Source organism: Lathamus discolor, chromosome 2 (assembly GCF_037157495.1).
Source record: "Lathamus discolor isolate bLatDis1 chromosome 2, bLatDis1.hap1, whole genome shotgun sequence".
NCBI lineage: Eukaryota > Metazoa > Chordata > Aves > Psittaciformes > Psittacidae > Lathamus > Lathamus discolor.
In genome coordinates, this window is record NC_088885.1 from 97,365,036 (window position 1) to 97,382,716 (window position 17,681).

A 17,681-nucleotide genomic window follows, 5' to 3' on the forward strand; every position below is an offset into this window, starting at 1 on the left:
TCATGATCTGAAAATACTTTATTGAATAATGGGATACTCAGGTTTTTCAATTAACATTTTTGTTCATTTTTCTCACTGCTTCGAATGGTTGTTGTATACCTTCCTGTAAAACAGCTTTTCACACATCAGAATTTTTTACGAATCTTTGTGGAGTTCTGTATTTCATGTTTTCTTAACCCTTTCCCCACTAGACTAAATGATTGTCTGGGGAAGGATTATCTTTATTTGTGCTTTCCTACCATCTACTATTCTGGGGCCCCCAAACTTTGTGGGGACCTTTGTGTGAATGTTTTCATACAAATCATGTAAGGTCCAACCAAAGGAGCCTTGACACGCTTGAGAGGTGGGCCAATGCCAACCGTATGAAGTTCAACCAAGCCAAGTGCAAGGTCCTACACCTGGGTCAGGGCAATCCCAGGCACAGCTACAGGTTGGGCAGAGAAGAGATTCAGAGCAGCCCTGCGGAGAAGGACTTGAGGGCATTGTTTGATGAGAAACTGAACACGAGCTGGCTTCAGTGTGCGCTCGCAGCCCAGAAAGCAAATCATATCCTGCGCTGCATCAAAGCAGCGTGACCAGCAGGTTGAGGAGGGTGATCCTGCCCCTCTACTCTGTTCTTATGAGATGCCATTTGCAAACTGCATGCAGTTCTGGTGCCTCCAACATAAGAAGTGTATGGAACTGTTGGAGCAAGTCCAGAGGAGGGCCACGAGGATGATCAGGGGACTGGAGCACCTCCCATATGAAGACAGGCTGAGAAAGTTAGAGCTGGTCAGCCTGGAGAAAAGAAGGCTGCGTGGAGACCTCATAGCAGCCTTCCAGTATCTGAAGGGGGCCTACAAGGATGCTGGGAAGGGACTTTTCATTAGGGACTGTAGTGATACAACAAGGGGGAATGGGTTTAAACTTAAACAGGGGAAGTACAGGTTAGATACAGGGAAGAAGTTCTTTACTGTGAGGGTGGTGAGTCATTGGAATCAATTGCCCAAGGAAGCTGAGAACGCTCCATCCCTGGCAGTGGTCAAGGCGAAGCTGGATGGAGTCTTGGGTGACATGTTTTTACTGTGTGGTGTCACTGTCAATGGCAGGGGGGTGGAACTAGATGATCTCAAGGTCCTTTCCGACCCTAACTATTCTATGATTCTATGTCTATCATCCCTCACTGACAGCAAAGGCAAGAAACACAGCACTGTAACACACATAACAGAGCAAAACAGAACGGTGCTCCAAGACAGGAATGATTCCCTTGAACTGCTTCCCACCCCATGTGAAGGAAAAGAGGGAGAGTCTTAGTCTTTTCTTTAGCTAGGGAGAGGCTGGAATACTCAAGGAAGCTGCAATGCCATCAAGTACTGCAAAGGGAGACAGAGGGAGACTTTGTCAATGGGCTGGCTGGTTCACTACGTTTGAAGAGCTTTATGAATTGTTAAAAAGCTCTTGTCCTCAGAATGACTCCAGGTGGAAAGCACACAGCACTGGCAGCAGCATGAAACTCCTAGTCTGGTATTCTACCTGAATACAGGATGGGCCTGGAAAAGAACAGACAAGCACAATGGCTTTTGAGGAAGAAGTCGCCTTCTTTCCAACTCTTGTGGCTCAAGGCTCAACCAACTGGAGGGTCAGTCTACAACCACTCTCTCAATCAGCCAGCCACATGGAAAATACACTGTTTGCCATAAGCAAAGGGCTCAGTGGTCCTTTTGCTACTTATTTCATTTTCACATCTTCTAGGGAGAATAAGTTATGAACTGTATTAACTAGTTTGTTGGGTTTTTTTTTTCCTTAGCCCCAGCATACCAATCCAGCCTATATCTGTCAATCATCTTTTGTTTCAATAGCACAGAGCAACTCCAACCTTTGTCTTCGCTTGGGAAATGGTAGACAACAAGAGACAGAAATCAAAATAACACTATAACCTCATGTTTAAAGCTGCTACATTTTCTCAGGAACACCCAATGTAAGCATACCTAGAGTACCTTAAATTTCAAAAGTATGTTATGGTATTCTGAGAGGGGAAAATCTGTCGACATTTTAGGACACTGTGCATGTCTGACAGTTAAACAAATCAGAACTACCTACAAATGAACAATGTAGTTTTCCCCTTGGTGGACTCTACCACTCTTTCTCTAAACATTAAGAGTCAAAGTGTGCTCACTATCAGCCAGGCAGCTATCCTGTCACTCACTGTACATTCACATTAAAAAACCCTCTTTCCAGTGTGCATTACTCATTAATGTGCTCAATCAGACTGACTCTGCCTCTTTATGTTCTAAGGTGAATTAGGAAAGGGTCTGTTAAAAGATGATACAGGCCATTCTTTTGTGATGGTCTGCAGTTTTCTCTCCCAATACATTTTCTTTTTATTTAGCACTTCCATTTTTATCCTGTGTTCTTCTTCAGCCATCTCACACTCTCTTTCTATTTGCTGTATTTTTGCCACATGAACTTCATTCATTTGGATTAACTGTAGTTGCAAAATTGACATTTGCTGATGATGTTCTTCCTCATGCATCTTTTTCAGAGCACTTTCCTGAGATGCTTTACTTCTGTAGTTCTTATCTGCTGCTATTCTGACATCAGAACACGAAGGCTCAGATTGGGAGGTTCCTTCACATACTGGGAAATGTACCAGCTCTTTGTCTTCATCACAAAGTTCTCTATTTGAGACAACAAACGACTCTGCAAAACAGAAGAGGAAAAAGCATTTTAGTATTCCCTCCTCCCTCAAGAAACACAAACTTGTGATAGCATAGTTATTGGTGTATGCATCTAAACTTAGTGCTTCTGTGCCATAGTACAGGAGCCACTACGTAATGCAGTTCTGTTACAGAATATTAGGGGCATAGTGGTCTGAACTGAACCACTCTGGGCTCTGTTGACAGACCTCCATCCATGGCTGTAACAGGAGCTCAGAATACTAAAGTGAACATAGACGTTTATAAGTGAACGCCTAAATTTAGGTGGCTGAGCCTGGAGCTGAAGCTTAAGGCAGCTGTTTAAGCTAAATCTGTAAGTGACTCAGATCTTTTATGAAAGATCTGAGTGTCAGGGAAAGAACTGTATCAACATGAATAGCAAGAGACTGAGGGAATATGAGGAAGAATACTACTTACTCCTTCCTTACCACTACTGCACATGTTTCAAACACAGTGGTGAATATTTTTAGGAAAAAATACACTTTTCTAACTTTGTGACAGTTCTACCAACTCTTCTGAAATAAAAGAAACAACTCATGGATTTAAAAAGTTACCATTGCCAATAAGGGTCTCAAAATACATTCCTTTACAAATCCTCATGGCTACTTATAGTAAATACAATTAGGAAAGGGATGTTGTAAGAAAGTTATCTACCAGTGTAGTTACTGTTGTCTTTTGAGCAAAGACAGTCTTCTATGTGCGATCCTGACATAATAAAGTTTGTGAGAAACCACTGTAGCCACCCTCCCTTTCTGGTTTTGGATTATTCCTTCTCTGTGTGCTTGCTGAGCAAAGAAGAATGTAGTGCTGACCTTTTGTAGAAAGGCCATTCTCCAATGTGGACTGCAGTGTGAAATACGGCTCTACATATTCTAAAAGTCCTGGAAAACAAAGGAAGGAAGATCTACAGGGAGCTCAGTGTGTATCATTCACCTGCCCTCGACGCAGGTGAGGCTGTGCGGGGCGGCCGGCAGGCTGCTGGTGGGGCTGGGCAGGAGCGGGGCCGTCGCGCTGCTGGCATGCCTGCTCTAAATGCGGACCGGCTCGGCACCACACCTCACCCACTATACCCAGCAGACGGATGGCGGCGTCCCCGCCGTGGCGCAGCACACCCTGGCCGCCCCATGAGTACCGGAGTCCTCTCTGCCTGCGAGGCGCAGAGAGTCCCTGCCACGCCGCCTGGAACGGGCAGGCTTCTCACTTCCCCGGGTGCAAGGAAATACCAGAGCTGGGTGGTTCTTTGTTCCTTCCCTGTAGAAGGGAGATGCAGTGCAAGTTTGATGAGGATTTAGCCTGGAGAAGGCTCGGGGAGGACTATCATCCTCTACAACTACCTGAAAGGAGACTGTAGTATGGTGGAGGTGAGTCTCTTCCCCCAAATAACAAGTGACAGAATAAGAGCTAACAGCCTCAAGCTGTGCTAGGGGAGGTTTAGACTGGATATTAGGAAAAATTTCTTTACTGAAAAGGGTGTTCAGGCATTGGAACAGGTTGTGTTCAAAAACCTGTGTAGATAAGGCCGGTAGTGACATGGTTTAGTGGTGGCCTTGGCAGTGCTGGGGGAATGGTTGGGCCTGATGATCTTAAAGGTCATTTCCAACCTAGTTGATTCTATGATTCTATATGTCAAAAACTGATGAAAAAGAATTGAGTAAAACCTCACTTTAACTCCTGGGGGGCTAGGGAAATACACAGTCTTGTAATATCATAGCTCTGAAATTACTTTTCTATAACCAGCAGTTGCAGCTAAGTGGAGAGATTTAGACTGCTGAAAGCAAATCCATGGCAAAATCACATAGAAAACAATACTACTTGCAACATTACAGTAACATTTATACCTTGACTAGAAGCATCAGGCTGATATTCAGAATCTTCTGGTGGGCTCTGCAAAAAGTACATTTGCTCAGGCATTATGCTGGCAATCTTCTCTTTCCCTATGATGTGAGAACTTATAAGTGGACTAACACTTCTTTTTACCTTCTCCCGCCTTTCATGTGCCATTATCTTTTTTGTCCGTGCCTTGATATTTTCCCAGCATTTCTTTAACTGTTTGAAGTCTCGCAGTGATACACTGGGCTGCGAATTATATTCATGAGCTAGTGCTTGCCAGGTACGTTGCTTCAGAGCAATAGTTCTTGCATCACTTTTTTTACACTCAAGCACGTATTTGTATTTTTCAACTAATGCAAGCAGCACACTCTTCTCCACTTCTGAGAAGTATTTAGCAGGCTTTATTATTTCGTTTTGCATTTTCTATTGTTTCTCCAAGAAGCCAAAAATCCTATGAAAACAAGGTTGAAAGCAAAAAACAAACAAATTAGACTGGTTACAGTATCAGGAAACTGTATTTCAGCAAATAACACCTAAACATAGCTTCTGCTCCTAACAGACTTCATTTTCTAGAATAGTTTGTAAGTAGTTCTAGAGAACAGAATGAAATATTTAGGTAAGACACAGTGTAATTATAAGCTATTTTCTATTATAATTTTACAAGCTACATAGTTAAGAGTATACGGTAATGAGAAGCTTCTTCTTTGTTACAATTTATCTTGATACCAAATACACAGTATTCCATTTAATTAGTAACTTGTTTTTAATAGCTTGTGTTCCTGCTCATTGCACTTTGAGAACTGTGGGTGTAACAAAGCCCTGAACTGTGGAACAAGTTCTGAAATCCATCACTTTATAGCTTCGGGTTTAAGTCTGAGGCCACCTTCAGCACATGTGTGTTTCCCTTAGTACAGAAAGGACCCTCTTCTGCCCTTGTTGACTGCATATAACTTCTCCCTTCCCTCTACAGTATTTGAAAGATGTATGAGAAATGACAGTTAGGAAGTTCTATTTTTAAAGGCTTCTGTTGGTTTGGTTCTCCCTCGTGCTCAGCCCTCCATGACTGACATGCAGTAGGCAGCAGGATCTTGACCAGCTGCAAGAAGACATGAATTAATTTCAGAAACTAACCGCTCTGAAGGTACAGGTCCTTCGCCCTTCACTGCTGACTCAGTGTGTGGCACTCTTCCTTATGCTTGCACTGCTGGTCCCTCTCAGGAATGAACAACCAGGCTAAAAAGAGTTCTGGCCTCACTCATTACAGCCACTTCCATATTACTTACACCATGTTAACAACTGCAAAAGTCCCAGACTTATTCAGTCAGTAAGAAAAGGGTAGCTGATATCTGGGAATTCCACAAAAAAAGAGAAAAAAAAGGAGTGCTTCCTTGAATTATTAACACATGACTGTGCTGTAAAATGTAGCTTTTCTTCTATCTTTCCACAAGTCTTTCCCCATTCCATCCTACTATAACTGTGTATCCCCAATTACTTTCACATTTTGTACAGAAACCTCTGGATAATTATGAATAAAATGGGGAAAAGCAAAGCTGTCTCAGGTCATATTTCTTCTGATTTTAATCATAAAACTCAGAGATGAAACATATGTGGTAATTGGACCATAATCCTCACAGTCTAGGACTCTCCTAAAAAGAATTTTCCCAAAATGTATTTTGCCCATTGTTTCCACTTCCCTCACGACATACTTGAAGATACAATAGATATCACTATCTTTCCAATATTAATTTTTACTTAACTCCTCTGTGCTATCACTCTCTTCATACCATCCTTGTAATTCCTTACCTCCAAACATCTTTATACTTACAGTTATTTTTACTTGTTTCTGTGAAAGTAACTACTTATATTTACAAAGAAAGCTAACAGACAAGCTAACATCAAAATGAGAAAACAACTGACATATAAGAACAGGAGCTTTCTCAAGTAGCCCATAACATGTGACAAACCCCAGCAAAACAAAGGAGTCAAAGAATAGAGGAGGCAGTAGGACAAAGTCCAGAATAGCAAAACTGTAACAAAGTGAATAGAAATAAGTAATAGTCCGAGTTTACATTAAATAAGTCAGTAGCAGTAGCTAAGTTGTACCCCTACTGAAAAAGCAGCAAACACTAAGTTTGTACTTTCTGTCACTGCTCAACTGGGTAATCAGCAGTCATCATGTACTGACGGGACAGCAGCACCTGTGCAGCTCCTGGCTAGTCACAGTTCTGTTGTCTCTTACCAAATGCAGGTGTCATGAGGATATGGGAGAGCTGAGATCAGCAGACAGGATTTAGGGGCAAAGGGAAAGAGTCATGGAAAACCAGAGCTTATTATCTGCACTGTTCATAGAACAGCTTGCTTACTTTCTTACAAGAAAGAAAAAGCTGGAAGAAGGAAAAGAGCTGGGTTTCTGTGGAAGGAAGATAGCTTTCTGAGCAAGTATTTCCTCCATCACACTATATCAAGTTATTTATTATGCTCTGTGAAAACTTAGTCACCCCACATATTGGTGACAGGAATTCTTAAACACCTATATTATCACAGAACAAAGTAAGTGTATGTCAAAAGCTTGAAAGTCACACATACCAGTCATTATAATGTCTAGGTCTAACAGACGAGAACATCTGCTTCAGAAATTCCTTACACAGAAAAATAAACTTTAAAGCTAGGCAAAAAGTCAGAAAATGGACATCCTAACAAGAGATGATGAAAATCAGTAACTTTGCTCAATGAAACCGCTCTCAAAACATGCAAAATAGGAGAGACCTATAACAAAATAGACTCTATTTATTAATCTATTTCACCATTGTATGGTAAACCTACTTATTGTACCATTCCAAACCAATGAGCTGCTTTGGACAGCTGCTGAAATTAATTTTTTTTGGACTAAATACTGATGGTTCAACCTGTCTTAACAGGTTTCACTGACGAACAGGATGAAAAGCAGTCCCACCAGCAAGTCATGAGGTTCAACAGCTTATTATGACCCTGAAAAAACAGGATCAGAGACTCCATGCAATCAGAAATAGCTGATTCTGCCTTCTGCTGATGCACGTAAATCTTATTTCTAGCTTTGAAAAGGGGTGAGAATCTAAGGCAAAAAATCATTATGTTTGTGCACAGAAAAATCCCTTTAATTAGAAGAAAAACACATTTTCAAGAACTTTGGGGACTAAGTTCAAAAAGGTAAACAATGAGACAAGGAAGCACAAAAGCACAAAATGCAATCAGTTCTAAGTAAGTTTGATGGCTTTGTAATGGAAAATAACTGCGGTGCTTGAAGGTAGCTGACATAGTTTTAGGTCCTTAGGACCTTAGTACAAAAAGTGTAAGAAAAGCAGAACAGGAAAACAGGACCTGGGGATGGGGAGTATCTGGGACTAGCGGATGTCCAGGGTGGGCATAGTTAAACTAACTGATAAGTAGAAGGACAAGATAATTGCTATGTTTGTGGTGTTAATGAACCCATTAAGCTGGTGTAAACATCTACCGGGGAGTATATGGGGCTAGCAGATGTCCAGGATGGGAGCACTTAAACTAACTGATAAGTAGAAGCACAGGATGATTGCTATGCCTGTAATGTTAATTAAGCTGGTGCTTCAAAGAAGTGATGAAGATTGTTGGAAGAAGTAAACGGCCCTCAAAGACCACCATCACGTTTTTGTGCACATGCAGGAAACTTTCTGGAAAATGATGTAATTCACGTGTAGCCTCATGAATATGTATGTCTGCCCAGTAACTACGTAAGGACGGCTTGTGTAGCAATACGGGGACACACGTTAGGAGGAACTATACCCCGTGTCTCCCCGCGCCGCAATAAAGAATACCTGCTTGTCAGCTTGAAGACTTTGTTGGCGACTTTGTTCCTGGAGTTTTCTCCGAATCAACAATCATACTGGGAATTCTGGATTTGAGGTGCTAAATATTTAGTTAAGCAGACTGGCAGAGATCAATTGATACCAGTAAATATTTAAAGCATTTCCAAATATGACTTTGTATATATTTACAACCTATGTACTAGGAGAAAAGCTCATCTTTCATGGATGGAGCCACACCAAACCCTTAAGTATCACTTTCATACCACACTATCATTTATTCTATTATTTTTACTGTGGTATAGTGAGAGACTGATCTGAAATCAGACTCAATTGTCTCAAAGACTGGTATGAGAAGCTGAGATGGAATTCCACCAATCTATTGTCTCAGAGATGGGTGGGAGGAGTTAAGATAAGACTCCAGCGTCCTTTAAGTGGGAGAAGGGTGTGAGGAGCTGAAATGGGACTCCACTATCCATTGCCTGAGGGCTGAGTGGGAAAGAACTAAGACTCTTGTCCATTACCTCCAGGACTGGTGTGAAGAATTATCCATTATCCCACACAACATGCAGTTGAAGAGCTGGTTGCAAGACCAGGGAAACTGGACCACCAGAAACGTAATATATGACATGAAGAAGAGAGGTACTCCCCCCAACTCATTATAAAAGGGGCAAAAGGTAATTACAAAGAGGAGCCATTGCCGTGAGGATGACTCCGGAAGGACACCTCCGTGAGGACACCCACCTCCAAAGACTACTACAGACTCTTTGGGGACACTCTGCTCCAACAGTGACTACAAACCCTGGAGAACTCCCACCACCTACGATGATGGTCCCCTGGAACACTGCTGAATCCACAGTGGTGACTCTCTCTCTCTCTGCACCCCAAATGCTTGCTTCATTTCCATCCTTTTTCCAATCTGTCCTATCACTCTCCCCTTTATTACAGTAATTTCCCTTTTTTATAATAATTGTCTTTTCGCAATAAACCAACTCAACAATTACAGTACTTGACCTTGTTTGAGTTTTAATTTCACTCTTGGGATCATGAACTGAAACAGGGCCTGGCACTGCAGTTTTTTCCAATTGGACCCTGACAGGTATCATCTGACATCCCAATTCATAAGCTTAAATACTGTACATTTAAGAAAAGAAACGTAGATCCTACTATGAGAAGAATACAGTATATCAGTCTTTCCTCCCCCCACATTCCTAACAGTTTTTTTCCTACACATACAACACTGTACATGTGTCTTTTCCATAAAAAAGCCAGGACTCTGACCTAGGACGCATAAAAGAACTTAAGAACAAGTGAAAGCAGTTTAATGCACTTACTACACAGAAGAAAAGAGTTCTTGAAGATGCTTTTCAAGCTCTTATATGCTTAGCCTGCTTGCTTCAACACATTAAGCCCATTCTCAATTGGTGCACAGAAAGCACTCTGAGATGCCAGCGAACTCAGAACACTGAGAAGTTGCAGCAAAACACCACCATGTATTTATATTCACCTCTTTATACATATCAATCACCTTCTCCTATGCAGAATATGAGAAAGGGCTCTCATAAAGCTACTCACCTTGGTCATTTGCCGAGGTGAGCAGCTCCAGAGAGGAGACTTCAACCCCGGAGCGAGAGGAAACACTGCTTCCAGGAGCCTCAATTCTGAGCAGCGAGAGCCACCAAGGGAGCCTCAAGCCCTCCACAGGCCTTGCCCAGGTGCCAGCAGCTATGCTGAGGAGAGCAGGGACTTACAGGGGGTGGCACCAGGAGGGACAGCATCGCCCTGAGAAGGGAAAACGTGGCCCAGGGAGCGTGAGTGGCCCAGAACACAGACAGCAGGCCGGGCAAAGGTGAGGCATGGTAGTCAGGGAGCCACAGACCAGTCTCACCTCTGTGCAGAGCAGGGTCTTGGAGCAGATTCTCCTGGAGAGCATGCTAAGGCACATGAAAAACAACAAGGTGCTTGCTGACAGCCAGCATGGCTTCACTAAGGGTGAAGCCTTAATTCCTGCCTGACCAATTTGGTGGCCTTCTATGATGGGGCTACGGAACTGATGGACAGGGGTAGAGCAGTTGACGTCATCTACCTGGACTTGTGCAAAGCATTCGACACTGTCCCACACGACATCCTTGTCTCTAAATTGGAGAGACAGCGATTTGATGGATGAGACACTCGGTGGATAAAGAACTGGCTGGATGGCTGCATGCAAAGAGTTGTGGTCAATGGTTCAATGTCCAGTCAGAGACCAGTAATGAGTGGTGTCCCTCAGGGATCCGTGTTGGGACCGGTCTTGTTCAACATCTTCGTCGCTGACATGGACAGTGGGATTGAGTGCACCCTCATCAAGTTTGCCGATGACACCAAGATGTGTGGTCCGGTTGATACGCTGGAGGGAAGGGATGCCATCCAGAGGGACCTTGACACGCTTGTGAGGTGGGCTGATGCCAACCTTATGAAGTTCAACCATGACAAGTGCAAGGTCCTACACCTGGGTCAGAGCAATCCCAGGCACAGCTACAGGCAGGGCAGAGATTCAGAGCAGCCCTGAGGAGGACTTGGGGGTGCTGGTCGATGAGAAAATGAATATGAGCCAGCTTCAGCGTGGGCTCACAGCCTAGAAAAAACAACCGCATCCTGGGCTGCATCAAAAGGAGCGTGACCAGCAGGTCGAAGGAGGTGATCCTGCCCCTCTACTCTGCTCTTGTGAGACCTCACCTGGAGTATTGTGTGCAGTTCTGGTGTCCCCAACATAAAAAGGACATGGAACTGTTGGAACAAGTCCAGAGGAGGGCCACGAGGATGATCCTGTATGAAGACAGGCTGAGAAAGTTGGGGCTGTTCAGCCTGGAGAAGAGAAGGCTGAGTGGGGACCTCATAGCAGCCTTCCAGTATCTGAAGGGGACCTATAAGGGTGACTGGGGAGGGACTCTTTGTCAGGGACTATAGCAACAGGACAAGGGGGAAATGGGTTTTAACTAAAAGAGGGGACGTTCAGGTTAGATATAAGGATTCTTTCCTGTGAGGGTGGTGAGGCACTGGAATGGGTTGCCCAAGGATGTTATGAATGCTCCATCCCTGGCAGTGTTCAAGGCCAGGTTGGATGAAGCCTCGGGTGACATGGTTTAGTGTGAGGTGTCCCTGCCCATGGCAGGGGGGTTGGAACTAGATGATCTCAAGGTCCTTTCCAACCCTAACTATTCTATGATTCTATCTTAAAGTCCTTTCTAACCCAAACCATTTCATGATTCTAAGCCCAAACAATTTCCATTTTAAGGCTAAAAGATCCTTCCATGCCCAGGATATAATTCAGTATGTAGGAAGCTGTGCTGAAATGAAAGTTCAGTGTATATCAATTATACAGGAAACAGGACTGATTTGGGATTGTGTAGGCACATGAGAACAGTTGAATAGTAAATTCTAAGAAATAAAGAATGGAAGGCTTCTCCCACTCTTACAGGTGCCCAAGCTCTAAGATATGCACAGTAAGAAAGCACTTTATTCCAAATATCTTCTCCTGGCATAGCTCAATTCACAACTTGCTTTATAAGAAATCACTGTCCAAAGTACTTGCTCTCTCACACAAACCCTTATTTCTTTAAAATTACCAGAATATCTCTCAACTCCTCATTTTTACTTTGAAATGTTGTGTGGCGTTCTTCTTCTAAAGACTATAAGGGATGTGCTGTGGTCTGCCGGAAAAATATCTTGGAAAACAAATTACACAAGTGAAGCAGGGCAGATGCTCATAGCTGCATATATATACGTATTATTTTGCTTGCACACACCTAAACATGCATCTAAACTCGAACCACTTGCAAAGAAGTCTATGTAGGTGAAAAAAATCACTTCAGATGGGCATGTGTGAGCATTTTCAATCCCTTAAGTATTTTTAGGCATAAGAAATGCGAAGAGGAAGTTATGATGGAAGACTTAACCTAAATGTGAAGGTCACACTAACTGAACCTAAAGAAAATAGTCTGCTAGCAAACTATGGTGACTTACTGTGTGAAAGCAGAATTAATTTATCAGTGGCAAAAGGATTAGTACAAGAATTAGTTAAGGATTGAAAAAAAGAAAAAGAGATTTATTTATCCAACTTAAACTGCAGATGAAGCTTTAAGCATAGTCAGTAGTTAACAGCACTAAAAATCATAATTCTGCCCTTTACATCCAGTGTTTGAGGGTGGAAAAATGACATGGAAATGCAGTGACCCAAACCAGTCACAACAACAGGTTTATATTTCATTTGAATGCTAGGATCAGCAGGAAACAGTGTCCTCCCTCCTCAAATGTTAGGTTTTCCTCACAGAGCTTCCATCAGAGCATTCCAGGCCTGACCCTGTCTACCTCGAGACTTGAAATCACTAGGTAATTAGGTGCATATTACAAGTATGAATGGGCTCTATATGGCAATTGCGTTACATATAATCAGATAAACCCCCCCCACAAACCTCTTTGGATGTTTTCCACTCCCTCCGTTTTAATATAAATTACCACACATCATCCAGCAAATGAACAAAATAATCTATTAGTAAAAAAATCACAGTACTTCGCTTTAATTTCTCCTGGCAAATTTCACGGACATGCACAGGCGAATGTATTTTTTAAAGGTACGGATAATATTATACTATATATACACGCACGTAGCTATATTTTAAGCGGGTCATCCCGCTACCTATGGAGGGCATCCAAAGCAGTTTGTGCACAGAAAGGTAATGGACGCAGGTTGATATTTGCAACGATTGTCTGAGATTGATCAAACACAGGCATAAACAGGAATCCTACCAGACTCTCCTGCACCCGAACTTCTCCCACATTAACTCGAGCTGGGTTCTATTTCCTCGCTAGCTCCTCCTGAACGAGAAAGCAGAGCAGGTCCCGGCTCCACAAAGGCGGCCGCTCCTCCCAGGGCGGGCACGCAGGCTGCGGCGCGGGCTCGGGGACATCTGCCGCGGCAGGGGAACGGCCGGGGGCCGCGCTGACTCCCGGCCACCGCGGAGCGGGGACAACCCCGCCCTGCAGCACCCGCCTTCTCCGTGCTCCGAACAAAGCGCCGCCGAGCTGCTACCGCCGGCTCGGATCGGCTCGGTTCAGCTCCCCTCCCCTCCCCTCCTCTCCTCCCCTCCCCTCGCTGGCGGCCGGGCCTCCCTGCCTCACCTCCTCGCCGGCAGGTCGCAGGCACTCCTTCAGCTCCCCGCAAACCCCGCGGTGGATTTCCGCCTCTCCAGAGCACAGGCGGTGCGGCACCGGCCTCTCCCTCCGTGCCGCGGGGAGGAACGGCCCCGGGAGACTCCGAGCCGGCAAGCGCAGCGGCGCTGGCCCGCGGGGTGCGCGCCTGCTGCGGGGTGTGCGTTGTGGGGAGCGATGCGCGGTCACCCGGCAGCCGCCAGGAAGGGGCCGGGCAGCCCCGTCTGCACCTGACGCGGCCCGCGGGCGGAGCTAGCGCGGCACCCCGCACCCCCTAGTGCGGAGCGGGGGGGATCCCTGACCGCGCCCGTCCCGCTGCGGAGGCAGAAGCCGCCAGCTCGGGCTTTACCTCCGACAGTGCCCGCCGGAGCGTGAGCGCCAGCGCCCCCAGTGGCACATGGGGCTGGTGGAGGCGGGTCGCGGGTGCCGCGCTGAGGGCTCGCTCCTCCGTCCCCTCTTCACCTCCGCGCTCCCGGTTCTCGCTGCCGTCCCGTCCCGTCCCGTCCCTCGGGCCTGGGCTCTCGCGTCCCTTCCGCGCCATGCATGACGCAGTTCCTGCCCGCCCGGTGCGCCCCGGGCCCCGCTGCCGGCGGCGGTGGTGGCTGGGGACCGTGGCGGCGGGTGGCCGTGCGGGCTGTCCCTCAGCCCCTCACCTGCGCGGGTGCCTGAGGAGAAGGAGCAGCGGGGAGCCGCGGGCTGGCGGTAAGGGGCCGGTGCGGTGGCGGCGTGAGGGGGAGCAGCGGTGGGCGCTGCGTGCGGGCTCCATCAGGCTGCTGCCCGCTGCAGGGCTGGGGTGAGCCGGGTGCAGCCGCGGCGGCCCCTGTCTTCTCCCCGGTTCCTTGCCCTAGCAGGTGCTCGTCCTCTCCCCGGCAGAGCTGGCGGCGTCGGTAAGGCCGCTGCCTGCGGCGTGCTGGGCCAGGTCCGAGGGCGGGACAGGGGCCGAGGCGCTTCTTCAGCGCTTGTATTCGCGGGATGCGGGGTGGGTGTAGCTTCGCCCTTCCCTCCCGACCCTGCCCCACTCCAGGGTGGGAGCGCTCTTCTCTTCACCACCCCTACCGTGTTCCTTTTTCAAAGGCGTACTTCGGGCTTTGCGTGCCTCGCTGTGTGTCATCTGTTCCAGCCCATGCTCCGCGCCTTTCAACCCCGGGAAAGAAGGGGCAAGCTTGAAATAGTTCCGAATAGTTATGTTTCGGGGCTTGTGTCATGTTCTGGTGGCTTTGTCTTCCCTGAGGAAAACGCTAGGAGAAGAATTGTTTCTTCCGTGTTGTATTTTTCCTCCAAGTTAAAAATTTGATCGTTGGCCTGGAGATTTAAACATTAAATGTAACTGCAAGTGAGGCACAAATTAAAATTGGAATAGACATGACCCTTAAGTAGGTGGAGCAAGAATATGAATGGTTTTCTGAAGTTAAAACAATAGCTTGCAATCCTTTTTTCTATTTTCCTAGGGTTGCCTTGTCATCTAAACATCAAATATGGACCCTAATGCTGAGATAAAGAAGCAGGTAAACCCGTTTTACTGCAATGTAAGTATTCCTCACTGAAAACTGTAACTAATGCAAAGTAATTTTGGTAGAACAAAGTTAAACTAAACCAAGTGTGAACTTTATTAGTATTATTACTATTATTTTCCTTGAGCAAAATTGATAGAGTTGATCTCATTTTGCTTTTTTTGGTCATGTTTTACTTGGATGTGTCCCAGGAACCAACTTACTAGATGGAAATGTTACTATTTTATTTCTAAATAAAGGTGTTGTTTTAAAGTAGAAGACTAAACTGCAGCTCCTCGTCAGAGAAAAATTAATATCCTAATTTATGTTCCTGGGTTTATCGCTGTTGTTTTTAAGTATCTTGGGGTGTTTTTAGAGGAGGAGGAGGAAATATTTGGACTGCCTTTGTTCATTCACATGAATTTAAACCTAATCTGCTCCTGTTCTGAACCAGCCCAGGCATAAACCAGCTATGATTAGAAAACTTCACATGCATGTGAATGAGGCAGGCCCCAAACTAATCGGAGTAAGTGTATTAGTCTGGATGCAGCACTAAGGAGAACTGGCGTATTGCAGACCGGTGTACTGGTGTGTTACAATTATGCTGTGCCCCTGGTTCAGATTTGGTTGATAGTGTGTGAGGAAGATCTTGGATCTATTTTTACTTATAAACACAAAAATGCTATAAGAGAGCCACAGGGGTCTGGAGACTCTGAGTTTTTTGTGTGATGTGGAGATTCCTTTTCATTCCACTGTCTTGGAGCTTCGTAGAGAAAAAGTTCTAGAAGCTGCTTTAGTTTGTCTTTGGAGGAATAGTACTTTCTGGAATTTACCTATACTGACATGTCGATAGCAGATTTGTTTTCGTTTGACATTAGAGGTATTTTTTTCTGTTGCTTTTGTGCAGTGCTAGAAATACTTCTTTTTATCCTAGATTTGCAAAATTTGGTGTGCTTCTGCATTAAACTTGCAGACTCACTTCCTTGGATTCAAACACAAGGCGGTAAGATCCGTTTTTGAATACAGATTTTGTGAGATTTTACAGATTTATTTAACAATAGAATATGTGTTTGAAATCTTAACCTTTAATGTACTGTTAAAGCATGCAATTTCAGATACTCAGCTAGTTTTGTTACTTTATTGTTTACTACAGTAAAGTAGAACTTAGTTTTGTACAATAGAAAATGTTACAACTTTGTGTCTCATTCTGGATTAGTAAACAGTACATGAAGATATGTCGCAGTTAATAAACTATAGAATCATAAAATCATAGAATAGTTAGGGTTGGAAAGGACCTCAAGATCATCTAGTTCCAACCCCCCTGCCATGGGGGTTTAACTACTGAAGCTGTAGACAATCTAGGAAAAAAGTTGCATGTTTCTTTCAAGTTTCATGTAATTATCTGATCACCTGAACTGATCTGTGGTGCTGGTGCTAATCTCATTTATTTCATAAATGATAAAACGTCTGCATTGTTAGTTTTTGACTCTTAAGCGTCTGTCGTCTTTGTTGGCTGATAATGTGATGATTTAGGTTGAAGAAGCACTAAAAGCTCATGGCATTGGTAAGTACAAGATTTTTTTACTTCCTGCTCTGTTCTATACATGTGCCTTTCTCTCTGCTCCAATGTAGGAGTTCATGAAACAAACAAGAAAAAGGCTTTCTGGAGACTTGTGCTTTAAGACCTCTCTAGTGTTCTTTAATGACATAACTACCTAATCCTACAGAAATCTATCAATAATACGAGTAAGAGGTATGCAAAATTTCAATACTACAAATCACCTTTATTAAAGTTTTGAGAAACCGTAAAGAATTCAAGACCCTAGAGACCTTTAAGATTTAAAATATTTCAAGGTTCTCCATCCCCAGCTGTATCACATGGCATGTGTGAATAGAAAAAGGTATTTGACTGGTGAGGGGATAACTGCTGACCTTTTTCAAAAGGCAGCAGGGTTCTGGGCTGAGTCAAGTCCCCTGGTGGGCAGTGTATGAGCCAGCAGTTTAAGTACCTCAAGTTCATTGGATTTAAACTGAACTGCTGCAATGGACTGAATTAAAGTAGCCCTGGAAGTTATGAAATTAAGCTTTGTTCATTATAGAATAAAAGATACCTGCACAGTAGTGAATGAGTCAGTTTTTCCTCTTGTTGCAGGTTGTCTTCTATATAAACTATATTACAGCCAGAATTACTTTCAGTTTAAGCCACTGTTTAATAATATAATTTTGTAATGTGTGTTGGAATCTGTGTTGTGTGCTAACTAGTGTCTTGATTGGTCTTCCTCTCTGCCTGCTTTGTCAAATTGCCTGTCATTAAATACCTTTGCTACTGTCTGGTGTAAATGGCTTTTGTCTGTTTTTTGAACATCTCATAGCACATTCAAAACTAAACATAGCTTATTTTTCTTATGTCACCAAAAGCTCAAAGTTTGCTTAAAAAAAATCCATCATACCAAATTGGTTTCTGTGCTTATAATTTAATTTCCATTTCTGTTTCTTTATTTAGTGAATGGCTCAGGGGAGCAAGTGAAAATACCTGTAAAACTTCCTGATTATGGTAAGAAAAAAGAAATCAGAAGAAATAAAATGTTTTGAGGTACAATGTTACAAGTGATATCTAGACCTTAGTAGGTGTCATGGTTTAAGGATAGAACCCAGGACAGTAG

General features: G+C 44.2%; 2 protein-coding genes across 9 annotated transcripts in view; one reads left to right on the forward strand and one right to left on the reverse strand.

The window, feature by feature from the left end:
• MSANTD3 (Myb/SANT DNA binding domain containing 3) lies at positions 1-14,470 on the reverse strand. 7 transcript variants are annotated; one of them, XM_065667821.1, is made up of 5 exons: positions 13,499-13,871; positions 13,127-13,287; positions 4,535-4,977; positions 3,509-3,577; positions 1-2,679 (listed from the first exon to the last, which is right to left on the reverse strand). In XM_065667821.1, the coding sequence occupies exons 3-5, from the start codon at positions 4,944-4,946 to the stop codon at positions 2,270-2,272; spliced, it is 891 nt and encodes a 296-aa protein (XP_065523893.1). In that variant the 5' UTR covers positions 4,947-4,977; positions 13,127-13,287; positions 13,499-13,871; the 3' UTR covers positions 1-2,269. The 7 variants fall into 7 exon arrangements, with proteins under 7 accessions (XP_065523893.1, XP_065523897.1, XP_065523894.1 ...); XM_065667825.1 differs by lacking the exon at positions 13,499-13,871 and having other exon boundaries at positions 4,535-4,580; positions 4,674-4,977; positions 13,127-13,420; XM_065667822.1 differs by lacking the exons at positions 13,127-13,287; positions 13,499-13,871 and adding an exon at positions 13,878-14,470.
• LOC136008476 (uncharacterized) overlaps positions 13,812-17,681 on the forward strand; it is a 20,087-nt gene continuing 16,217 nt past the window's right edge. Inside the window, exons 1-5 of one of the 2 annotated variants that reach the window (XM_065667818.1) lie at positions 13,812-14,230; positions 14,977-15,054; positions 15,953-16,018; positions 16,552-16,582; positions 17,522-17,572. In XM_065667818.1, coding sequence (XP_065523890.1) covers positions 15,004-15,054; positions 15,953-16,018; positions 16,552-16,582; positions 17,522-17,572 — 199 coding nt within the window. In that variant the 5' untranslated portion in view covers positions 13,812-14,230; positions 14,977-15,003. Of the gene's footprint in view, positions 14,231-14,976; positions 15,055-15,952; positions 16,022-16,551; positions 16,583-17,521; positions 17,573-17,681 lie in introns of both variants that reach the window. The other variant, XM_065667817.1, reaches the window with a different exon arrangement.